The sequence below is a fragment of the Symphodus melops genome (genome assembly GCF_947650265.1).
Source record: "Symphodus melops genome assembly, chromosome: 8".
Taxonomy (NCBI): domain Eukaryota; kingdom Metazoa; phylum Chordata; class Actinopteri; order Labriformes; family Labridae; genus Symphodus; species Symphodus melops.
Window position 1 is genome coordinate 14,323,876 of NC_136698.1, and position 12,907 is coordinate 14,336,782.

Consider the following 12,907-nt stretch of genomic DNA (forward strand, 5'->3'; position numbering starts at 1 on the left):
ATTTCATTTTCCAATGATGTTATTTTGTGTTCAGTGAAATGGGGCCAATATTAAAAAGTGGTTGCATCTTTAAACAAAAGACGAAAAAAGAGGACAAAAAGTAAATAAAATTAAGAAAATTATGCGGGAAATGTGTTGGTGGATAACAATGAACAGAAATGATAAAATACTGCTGGGTGTTATGAAACATGAAAACTTTTGACAGGCAGCTACGTAAGTTTGTCTTCAGCAGAATGAAACGTCGTCACTTAAATAGTTATGGTTCCAAAATCACATTTGTTCAGTGGCCTTTGAAACGCTGGAGGACAACACAAACACATCCAAGCCCAGTAAATAAACCTTATCTGGAAACGTAATGTCTCAAAACAAAGTCATGTGAAACTATAAAGTGTGAGTTTGCATCCGTAATGCTCGTAGTGGTCTATATTCAGGGTTTTGTTAGAAAAAGGATTTACTCCATGGCCTTGCTGGATTTATGTCTCATAGTTTCTTTTTTACCTACATACTGGTATCTTAAATCAGGCTAGATTGATTTTAAGGTCCTTTGTAGCTGTTACATCATCAACAGTCTGCCAGGAACAAAATAAGCCATGAAAGAAAACCACTCACACTGATTTGCTGATATTTTGAGCTGTCTTTGAAAACACAAGTCATCAGATCAGAATTTTGATTTGTTTATACATTTTTTATGTTTCTTTCCTTTTTTCCAATTCAGGGTTTATCAAAGAAATGTACATGGAGTGGATTAAAACCATAAACTCTTCTTAACTCAGCTGTTTTTCCAGACACAATTTTGAAAACATTGATAAGTTGACAATTTTCAACTCTATTTAAATCAACTATCACTTACCAATATGCCCATAATATCATTGTGAAACATTCAACTGAATTGAAACATGTTTTTTTTCACAATGAAATTTCAATGTTAAAAGTTTTGACTGAGACACTTACAGTTGCAGGTAATGCTTTCAATATTAGTATGTGATTGGTAATTGAAAACAGAAAACCTTTCATTTTTTATTCCAAAATATCAAGATAAAACAGCCATACGTCAACACTTGCTGTTACTTTTTGCCATTGACAATCAGCAAACTTAAATTATCTATAGCCCGAGTTAGTCATTAGTTCTCAGTGGTTTGCTTGTTTTGAATTGCAATCATTTGTTAAATTCCCTAGGTGGCAGCATACACCAACAAAAACACTCCGTTGCCCTGAAGTTGTTTTTTTCTCATTTACTTTGGCTCAATTCTCAAAGGGCTGAAATACTGAACTTTCTGTATACAGTATCACACAATGTTACGTAAACAGTTATTCTGCATATAGATTTATATATATTTTATGTGTACTGCTGTATTTTTACAGTATCTTTCCCAGTATATATTAACCTTTTATTAAGGTTAGTGTCAAAATGGATGTAAAAAAGGTTGACTGACATGGTGACAAAAAGGAAAAAGAAAATGAAAATGTAACTTTTCATTTTCAGGGCATTGGCCAATTTGCTGACATAATTACTCAGTTTTGAAACAAGAAAGAAATGTTTTGGTTGAATAATGAATTTTTACAAACGTGCATTACAATTTTGTTGTCCTATTAAACAGTGGTGACAAATGTACTTAGAGTTAAGAGCACATTACAGTGTTATGAAAATGTTGTCAAAGCGATCGAGAAAAAACTCAGGAATTCAATCTTCATTCTTTGTACTGTATGTATGTTTACACGTGTCTACATCCTTATCCATAGAAAAAGACTACAGATGTTACCCTGTTTGTTGAGTTGAAAGAAGTGGTGAGAAACCTTTTAGACGAAGCAAACTGGAACAAAGACAAGAAAAGAGAGAGACCTTTAGAGAACAAGGTGACTTATTGTTTCTCACCATGACCCACTTCTGAGCATTCTTTGGCTCCTGCAGGTTCTCCCATTGGTACTACTCTACATTTCCGCCCTCTTTGTATGTGCATTATATTTACATTTTAATGATTAAGTTCTTTTTTCCCCCTTATGCTTGCCCTAAATCTATATGGTTAGTCTGCATGAGAAAACCACTTTTTGATGTCACTTTGGTTCTGTTCCATTTATTTGTGTCGGAGCTACAAATAGCACCACTCAGCTCCTGTAGTGTTATTATCTCAGCTGTGGTCTTCATTTACCTCCCACCATCAAATGTGAGGTGTTTGTGTTTGTGTTTGTGATTCAGAGAGCAGTCAAGTGTTTCATCATTGTAATGCTTGCTCCAGATTCTACATCAAGGGATTTTTTTCTTTTGCCACGAAGGACGATGCGTGTGAATATGTCGTGTTGTCGTGGTGGGGGTGCATTGTGGATGACTGAACAGCTCTTATTACAGCAGCTTCAGCCAATCAGCCGGAGAGCACCATGCCTGCTGATTCTTAATTGGCTGTCTTTCCTGGTGAGCTGCAGCTGATCCACGGAGCCAGATGGTTTTATTAGAGAGAGAGCCGGCTCCACAGTGGGAGAGAGACAGAGACGAGAGGAATACATACAGAGAGTGTGTGTAGCATCCAGTAATTACCTTCCACTATCTGAACCAATCAAGAGCCACAGACAGAGAGTCTGTGTGAGAGAGAGAGAGAGAGAGAGAGAGAGAGAGAGGGACATGGGAGAAAGCCCATTTAGATTCTCAGTTTATTTCGAGGCATTGAGGTAGACAGTGTGCTTATTGAATCAGACTGACACACAAGGAGCGGAAGTGCTTTCTTTCAAGCAGCACAGCTCATCCTTTCTTGTATTTTCCGAGTCCTGCTGGGTGAAAAAAAAAAAAAAAAAAGATGGACAAGATGAACCACAGCTCGGCTGAGGCAGAAGCTGAAACCATAGAACCACTGCGTTACCTCAGGTAGGCACCTGCTCACTGTTGTATGTCATGCCCTCACTTCTATTATATCAGATCTCTCTTGTGTGTCTTCTACATCTCTCTTTTAAATCATCCTGGCTGTCAGGCTCTTTAGCTGGTTTTGATTAATGGCCTCACAAATTCACATAATCCTCTCAAACTGAAGAACAGGGCAGTAAAGAGAACCACCCAAGAGAGACAGGCAGATCTTCTCGGAGGACCCAAGAGAAGTCCTCTCATGGGGACTTGTGGTTTACATTAATCTCACAGCCTGCTTGAATCTGAGCAAGCTGTTAGGGAAAAGACTCGGGGGAGGGAATACTAAGAACTATTAATTGTTTTAGTCAACTTTCTTGCCAAATGCTCAATTCATACAAGTGATAATGACGACTGTAGCTAGGATGATGTCCTCAGCTATACCTTGACCAACCCAGAGAATTCCCTCTCTACTTTGCCAACCGGATCGTTTGCCATTGCTCTATTCCCTCCTTACACGCTTATGACTGAACTACAATGAGTGTTTGTTGAATTTCTGGGCCAGAGTTAAATGAGGCTCTTTTGGTCTACATATGACTTCTAAAGCCAAGCATGTTACGCTTTTTAATCTGTGTGAATGAGATGTTTTACCGTGTTGTTCTGAGGTGCATTTGTGACCATGACTGTCTCTGTAGTCCCAGACATGAAACGTGAATTTAAGGAACAAAGAGGGTGGCACTTGTAAACTGCCTGACGTAATATAAGTAAGCCGTTATGAGAGCATTCAAACTTTTACACAGACACAAACAGCAACACAGCACACGTGCATATTGAGTGCTTTATTTGGATCCACATTCGGTTTAAATGGACAGTCTGGTTTCCTGATGTGCACACACAATAAAGCTTCTAGCTGCCGCGATGTAATCGTGACACATAAAATGCAGCATGAAAGAGAACGTACAGAAAACACTCCAAGAGATGACAGCTTTGTATAACTGTGTGCAACTTACTTAAGGCGCAATTGGCTTCTTAAACGAGAGGTTTTATCACAGAACCTCCAAATGAACTGTGGGAGGATGACTTACATTTTGAGTATTTTGAGTATTACAGTCACCAGGCTCTAAGAAGGGACGACATGACATAAATATGTAGTTCTGCAGCATCCACTTTTATCCCTTTCTCTTTTTTACTGTCAGTCATAAGTGCAATGTTAAATCAATCGAGTGTTGTAACGTTACCTTTTATTTCTGTGAAGCACTAAAAAATATAAATAAAATTTTAAAAAAAAAGACATAGCACACATAGCCACGGGCTCATATCTTGAACAAACCCTCTGAGGAATTTGAATTTCATGTTAAAAAGAAAACCATGTGATTGCCGAAACAATACATGACCTGCTGACCTCATGTGGAGGTATTTTAATTATTGAGAAGGAAACACTTTCGTCATGTAGAGCTGTTTAAACAGGAAGATGCACTTAAATTAGATCAAACAGATGGTTATTGTGAATCGACGTCTGAACCTGGCACCGTGTGGTGCCATATGGTGCCTAAAGATATATGAATGATAATGCATACTGTAACTTTTCTAGGACTCGCCTGTGTCTACAAAGACACATGCACGCTTTAAATGCATCAATCTCTGAGCACACATCATTACTGTTTCCATGTCATTGGAGGGTTTTTTTTAAGAACATGCATTACTCCCTTTGCACTGGCTGCATTAACATTCTTCTCTATGTGTGCTGAAATGTGACCAGCAGAGGCTGGCAGATAAATCCCTACCCGAGAGGCTTCAGCCTGATCCCCACACTCTCAGATCTGCAGCTTGATTGGTGCCCTCTGCCAGTCAATTAAGGTGGTCAATTATAGCCCCTATATACTGCTACATGGGTAGCTAATTATACAGGCTCCATCATTACCAGAGCACATGTTTGTGTGCATACATGTAAACATAAGGTGCCTGTGTGACCTTGTGCGTAATTCATTAATGATTTATTCACTTTCTAAATCAACCTGGTGATCCTAATTATTCAAATATGCATAAAACTGTGGGAGAAAATTATAGTAAAGAAGAGTAAAATGATAAATACAAAGGTAGAGAATATGAGCTCAATAGTGTGTGAAAAAAAGACGTTTATTAAAATAATGATACAAACATTGTAAGAAATGGATTCGCTTGAGGCAAGAACAAACCTCTTAAACTGGTGCATGCAATTCACATAATGTGACAGTCCTGCTGTTATTATACAATAAGACAAAAACTAATTCTAAACACAATTTATTGCCATACACTTTAACAGATTGAACAAATAAGATGCACGAAATGTCCTCAACCCATACTTGGAAAGCAAAGAGCATTTACACCATAACCTTGTATATGTTCAGGCAGCCAAAAGAAACAAATGAAATTGCAGATGTTGTTCAGCAGATAAAAAGCCAGAGGAGGTGGATGACCTGTAAATGGTGAAATACATTTTTGGCTGGGATTTACCTTGTATCAAGCTTCACCCTTGCCTATTGGTTTTTGAAGTTAAGATAAAGACATGCCCTAAAGGTTTGTTTATATGATTTAGACATTTTACGGCAACTGTTTCTAAAATATCCTCTTGCCTTTATTGCTTTTTCTTTAGTTGTTATTCCATTCTTTCATATAACCGCAAATCAAGTCCTCCAACCAGCAAGAGAGGATGAAAATATCTTCAAAGCCTGGTTCATTTCAGAGACACTCTGAATTTAGAAACTGTACTGGGGGGCGTTTTTTGTTCAGAGTGACTCAACAAATAGTGTAACACCTGCCTGCACATTATGTCACTTTTTAGAGTAATTCCTTTCAAGCTTATTCCTTCTTTGATGCTGTGTTGAATCTAATTAGACTCTTTGCTCCATCTGCATCTCTCTTTCTGACGCTGATCTGTGTTTCGATTTCACAACACTTCCACTGCTGACACCTGAGACCCTGTCACCTGCACTCAGAAATATTCCACTGCTCTGATATAGTTCAGTCGGCCATCTTTCCACCTGGTCTGCCTTACCTGTCGACCAGAGTGTCAGGCTGTCTGACTTGAGCTGCCAGCCTTCATGTCTCTCCTGCCTTGGCAACGCATATTGGGCTTATTGTTATTCATTTGGCTCGCTTCCCTCCTTTCACTTCCCTGCCACCAATTCCCAAGTCTACAGCCCCCATTTTCTTGTGTGACAGCTCAGGCATTTATTTATAGGCCGAATTTAATGATCGGGGCGGCGAGGTGGACACAGCAATGGAGGATGGAGGGGGGAGATGATTTGTGAGCAGTGCAATGTTTTAGCCACCATTAAAGTCAAATTGGATGTAAAAGTTCTCTATTTTGCTCAGTTTGAAAGGGTCGAGTGTGAGGGAGAGTGGGTAGAATAGAGGCAAAGCAGGTTGAAGATTGAAACTGAGATTTAAGTTTCATAAAAACAAAAGAAAACCAGGGACAAGTTTTAATGATGATAAATTGTCAGGTGAGGCTGTGATGTCTTTTACCCGAGTTTTAATAGCATTTTCTTCCCCAGTCTTTGAGCTCAGCTGATTCAGGATAAAATGAGTCTCCAGACAACAGCCTTTGCTTATGAAAAACACAAGAGAGCCATTTGAGGAGGGCTGAGTCAAGACTGTGTCCTCCTCATTATGGCCTATTGAGAATTCTTTAAGGGGCTTTAGTTGATATTAGAGGAGATGAGAAACAAAATGCTTCCTCCGTTTTACAGAGGAGGAAAAAAAATGTACCAATTTTGGCACAAGATGTTTTTTAGGTCTGAGCAGAGTGTTAGACAGAGGTGGCATGCTCCCTGGACATCTCTGGCACCCGCAAATTCTAAGATATAGTTATTGACTTGTCAGAAGTAAGATGTAATACTGTGTTGATAAAAGCTGCTAGTAGCTTCTTTGAATTTAGTTGTATCACATGTCCTTTAGTACCTTACATTTTTAGATTTGGATCTTCTCATTGAGGCCTTAAAACACTAAGCTTCGATGATTTAAATGAACAAATTCAGTTGTGGTACTTTTCAAAGTTAAAAAGTTACACAAAAACGTACACTTTTAACAGCTGTGAACTCCTCCATTGTTCATCATTTATTTTCAACTCTGCAATCTAACTCTAAACCGGTCCACAATTTGTTCAATAATCTATGTGTGCAATGCTGATACTGAACTGCATACCACTGTCTTTTATTGATCTTAATGTGCAGTGATCTGTGCATGACTCTACGTGGAGGATTATGTTCAGTGAGCAGGTTGCTGGTCTTGTCACACTCTCATTGTGTGTTTACTTCACGTGCCACCTTCAGTTTGTAGATTTCTCTGTCATAGCGTACAGTTTCAGCGTCTTTTTTCCATTTTCCCTTCGTTATTTTCCACACCTTTCTATTTTTCCCACAGTAAACAGATCAACGTGAAATGAACTCGACCTCTTTCTGTGGACTGATATAATTACAGTTATTCTTTCAGAACCTGGGTTGAAAGCTGAGTCCCGAGCTACATGTCTGCTGCTTCTCTTAGAAAGGGTTTGTTCTTCTGTGATCTGTCAAAGGATAGCAGTTTTTTGCTATGCATAATTGGCCAATCAAAATCAAGTTTGCTGTGTTCTTTTTTATGCTCTAGCTGCAAGTCAAAGTGTTTTTTTGCCCATATTTTTAAACACAGTTAAGCAATCATGTTTAGTACGACACATTTTGTAAAGTGATTATTCTATATTGCTGTATTGTGTGTAAGAACAACTGTAATAACAGCCCCCCTGTCTCGCAGAGCTAATTTTGTGCTATTTAGAAGATGAGATGAAATAGATACAGAACGTGTCAGTTATTAAACTTCACCAGTAATTGTGTGCCAAATTTATTGAGATAACATTCACAGTGAAAAAATATCTATTTTCCCCTTTCTTCGAGAAAGACAGCTTGGTTCATCTTGTCTTTGAAACATTGACCTTCCAGAAAATTTCCAAGCCCTTCCAGTACTCCTTATACCTTGTATTCAAGTGCCCCCTTCCCTCTCCTCATCCCCTATGTGTGATTAATCAGGCTACTATTGTTTTTTTAATGCACACACACAATATAGGTGGTCAAAGTGCTGGGCTGCTGGGAGGAGTCCACACTCCTTTTGAGTGTCTTATTAAAGACACAGAGGTAGTGCAGTGCTCTGAAGAAGAAATGAAGCTCAAATTGTGATTGAGAAAGAATTACAAGAATAACACTTTCAGCTAAAGTGTGTATGAACAGAAAAGATCGATCTCTGGACTCCAAAAAAGTGTTACTTTTGAGATGCTATTTGGAATTAAACGCAATATCATTAACAATATCATTATCAGTTCTAGATGACCATGTCATCACGATTAAGGCATTCTGATGAAAAGAGAGGGCCTTGGATGTTTTCCTGTGTGAGAGTTTGTGACTTTACACATGCAGTAAATGTGTGTAAGACTGATTCAATTAAGTCCTAGATTGAGCTGATATGATTCTTTGGTGGCAGCTGAATACACAAGAGAAAAATCTGTTGACTAAATTTGATTGGTTTTTAAAGCTGGCCCATTATACTTAGTGAGGAAGGGGATTCAGTATCTACTTTCAGAGCCCTTTGCCATTTTTGAAGTATGAGAAACTTGCAGTTATGACAGGAGCTTTCATCTGACTCACAGCAGCAGGCTATTATTAGAGACAGGCCGTTATTTCATTTGGCAGCTCCACACTGTGCCTCAATTAACCATAAATTAAACTATTGTGCTGATTAAAATGGACCTCTTAACTGATATCTTTGCTGTTTTGATTTAGGTGGTACATTGTTCTGCCCCTTCTCTGCTGCTTTTTCTATTTATGGCAAATCATTATCTGTCACCTTTGGAAAGAAAGAAAAAAAGAATACCTTTGTAAAAACAACACCAGTGGAAAAAAAGCGAATACCCCACCGGTTTGATCCAAAAAGCTTTGTTAAACTTCTTCAGCATATATCAATGGTTCTGTTCTGACCCTTTTTTTTGCAGGACTATAAAGATAATGCATGTCTGTTATTGCAATAGTTTTCTCTCGAGGATTCGATCATCTATCTACTCATGTTTCTTGGGATTGATGTTGTTTACTCCTAAGATCTCAGCAATGAAATTAGTTAAGGAAATGAACAATTAATGGAAATAAGAATGATGTACACGAAGATGAAAATAAAATGTGCTTTACAAAATGTGTTTTTCTTTTAAGTAACCTTAAGAAACCTCCCAAATTTCCCCCATTGGGGGATCAATAAAGATTATCCTTATCCTTAATTCTTACAGCTCATTGTGACAGCCATTTAAATTATTTAAAGTAATCAAGACAAATGGAACCACAAAAAACTAACACTCAAACACTAACGCATTTAAACTGTAGTCCACATACATTAAATATACTTTAGACAGTTTCAAATAGAATAAACAGAAAGAGCCGAAGGTTGCAGATAGTGCAGATTTGTAATAGGCGCATAATGTCTGATAAGTGTGCAAGTAGATGATATTATTATTCACCTTTAATGCATGTAGACAGACCTTGTCATGTTGTTTTGGCAGTTCAAAGATCATTTGTTAAGCAAATATCTTCTAGAAGGCATGCACAAGAGAGCTGAGAAAAAGAAGAGTTAATGGCAGTGTGTGTGAAGATACAGATTGTTTCAAACACAGAGCTTTTGAAGAACTGATTTTTTTGTATGGTGCTCCTTTCGCTCTTACTTTTCTGTTGTCTTAACATAAATAAAATGAATCACTTGAGCATCATCCACTGTTATAAACTCTCCAGATTTTACAGGCGTCATAAAAGTATTTCATATGCTATTATCCAAGCAGCTATAAACCAACCGCTTTCATGTTATTGTATTAATTTCAGCCTGTGGTGTCCTACTCTGTTTCTATATGTGCAGGTATCTCCTTTTGTCCCCTCACATTCATGTGAGTGGCTTAAGCACACAGCATTGATCCATCAGATCTTATAAGGAGAGAGCGGACAAAACTGTCAATCAGGAAGACTTATGTAACTCAAACATTCGTTCACTCTGAGATTGTGGGTTTTCCAGGCAGCTTTAATCATCTTATATTCATCTGCTGTCAATTTGTGTTCATCACTCATTGAAGAAGGTTTTGAAATAATTATTAGCATTAGCAAGATTTGTCCTGTTTACAGGGAGCTGTAGGGGGAGGGGAGTTTCATAAATTAAGAACGAAGCTCCTCAAAATGGATAACATCTTTTTAGTTTTGTAAAAAAAATATCCTGTTCTGTTCAGGAGGCCGGCTGTTTTTTTTCTTCTTTTCTCTAGATAGGGGGTTTATTACTTGGACCTGTCCATAAGGGCTCAGGTGGATCATCAGGCTCACAAAGAAACCATGAGAGATAACGTTGGTCTGTAACACTGTGGGGTTTGCATACTTAAACACTGATAAATAATGACATGCAGAAAGTCTGGCCTCCTATGTCTGGGTCCTATCCAGTGGCGTAGGCAGAAATTGATAACTGGGTAGGCCTAAGAAAATATAGGTAGGAACAATTTTTTCTGCGGCCCAATAGCACCTTATACATTACAGCTAATATAGGCCTATCGACAGGTTCACAAGCAGCCCAACAGCACTATGCTTTAGTTTATATTCACTTGAAGGCAGATGGTGTGCAAAACAACAAGATGTGTTTTGGGTGTTAACATATCAAACACTGGGAAAAAAAACATATAGGCCTACAGCTGATGTTTTTGATATAACCGTAATATTCAGAAAATAAGTCACACCACTACGCAGACTGATCTGTTTTTACACTGGTCTGTGCTTTTTTGTTTTTATGAGTAATTGTAGAGCACTTTGGTAAACTTGGATTTAGGTGGATGGACATATTTTTAAACTCAGGTTGATATACTATTAGACTTGTTTTGTGGAAGTGGATGACCTTTACTTGCCGAATGGCTAAACTTTTTTTCAAACACCATCTAATGAGTGTGTTGGATGCACTTTATCGGAAATAATCCTATTTCACTCTGTTGTCAAACACAGCTTCCAACTTGTATAAATCCCACAACTGGCTCTGAGATTACATCACTTTTCCACATTTAATTTCCACTGGAACCTCATCAGTGATGATTTTGCCTCTGGGAGCTCAAATTTGGAGCATCCGGTTAAAACACTGGTTTGCAGTAAAGGATTTCATGACTTCTACTCTGTATGTTGTCATTATCTATTAGACTGATATCCACTTTAAATGTATAGTGACTGTGTCTATAGCTGGGCCAACCCTAAAATATTTTAAAGTTGGAAAACAAGTTTATAATGTAGGAGACTCCACATGTTTTGGTCCTATAGTTTGTGGCCAGCATAAATCACTGGCAGATGTCATTCAAGAACAAACGGGATGCAGACTCTCAAAACTGGAAATCTCTCAGAATTTCTCAAACAGCAACTTTAGGTTCCTCCCCACAAAATGGCACATCCAATTTTAAATATGTATCAAATTTCAAATTTCAAATTGAAATTGAAATTTCGATTTAAAATTGGTGCAGCCATGGCAGCCTTCAGAGCAAGATTGGATCACGTTTAACAAACCTTACACCACAAAAACTTTTTCTCGTGGCTATTGAGAAGACCTTAAGCTACGCTTTCATTTTTAGAGACCACTTCATAATATTAAATCTAAATTATCATCAGGTGACCACAAATAGTTTTTCAGGATTGCGTTATGGCAAATGTGATCCATTTCTCTTGCTTTCCACACGCACAGTTTTTACAGATTAAGCGTGCTGATATGTGACTCGTCAGTACTTGGAATGCAAACACATAACAGAACACTTCTGGGACACTTCTGTGCAGATTCTACATTTCTCTGTAAAATCTGTCGGCCCTAGGATTGATATCATCCACATCGACTGGTTAAAAAGCTCATGTGTCTGTTAAAAACAATGCAATCTCAGCCTCACCATGAGCTGATGTAAATAAAGAAAATCAGCCATTCCATCAAACTATCTACTTGAAGATACAACATCTTCTCCCACAACTGACACTTCAGTTTAATTTTTCCTGCTCTCGGGTTTGTTCTTCTGACCTGGGTGGGCGATGTGCTCACAGGGGTCACTGCTATTTTGAGGTCTGAGCACTGAGAAAGTGGTGTTCTCATGGTGACAGAATGGGAGCGATGCCCACTAGCAACTCCCCTTGTCTTCTCTCAACTGGAAAATCAATGCAGGGAGTTGAAAAAAAAAATCCCCCAAATGAAAGTAGGAAAGGAAAAGAGATAAGGAGGAGAAGGAAAAAAGAAGGGCTGATAATAAGCTCCAGAGGGAGTTGTTGTCCATCCTTCACTTCTCTCTCATCTATTACCACTTGTCACTCACATCTATTCTCTGTACCAGTTGTCATAGAAACAAAACCTACACCCCCAGCAAGGTGTCTGCCTGACTGAAACATAGACAGGTGATCAGTTTTGGTGGAGGGAAGTTGTAAAATTGTTTTATATTCTTGAAATTTTCATCACAGGAGACCCGATTGGGCCATTTTTTTGTGATAAAATTGCATGCTATATCGGGCTCTTGGGCTGTTCCTGTTTTGTATGGTTGAAAAAGAAATTTGGTAGTAAAAGCAAAAAAGCCAGGAGAAGGCTGCACTTGAAGGAATGAAGTCAGTTATGCTTGCAGAATCTTCTGTTTTGTTAATGCAATCCTGTTTTCTGATTTTAACAAAGGGACATTTGTCAGCTCATGTGTGTATGGTCTTCATGAGTGTGTGGTTTTTGTGAGCCTGCAGCTAAGAAGGCTTTCCCAACTCTCAGTAATTGGGTTCACTGTCTCGCTCTGCAGAATCCTGATTGTGCCTTTATTTTGTTTCCCATCCAAGGAACACTGTCACTAAATTCTGATTATGCAAATGACTCAGCTTGTCTTTTTAATGGCTCTGTGTTGTTGTTTACCATGTCTTCCCTGTTCACTGATGGATAACAAAATCTAAATTGACTTTAGGGAGATGAGACTGAGGCCAACAATCTATACAAGTTTATTATCTTTATGCTATTTTTAGCTCATTTAAGGTACACGGACAGAGTATCATCAAAGAATAGATTATTTTGTTGTGT

At 38.2% G+C, this 12,907-nt stretch overlaps 1 protein-coding gene across 1 annotated transcript in view; it reads left to right on the forward strand.

Annotated features, from left to right (window-relative positions):
• Window positions 1-2,357: 2,357 nt before the first annotated feature.
• Window positions 2,358-12,907, forward strand: part of yjefn3 (YjeF N-terminal domain containing 3) — a 42,180-nt gene continuing 31,630 nt past the window's right edge. Inside the window, exon 1 of the mRNA XM_079350280.1 lies at window positions 2,358-2,854. Coding sequence (XP_079206406.1) covers window positions 2,787-2,854 — 68 coding nt within the window. The 5' untranslated portion in view covers window positions 2,358-2,786. The remainder of the gene's footprint in view (window positions 2,855-12,907) is intronic.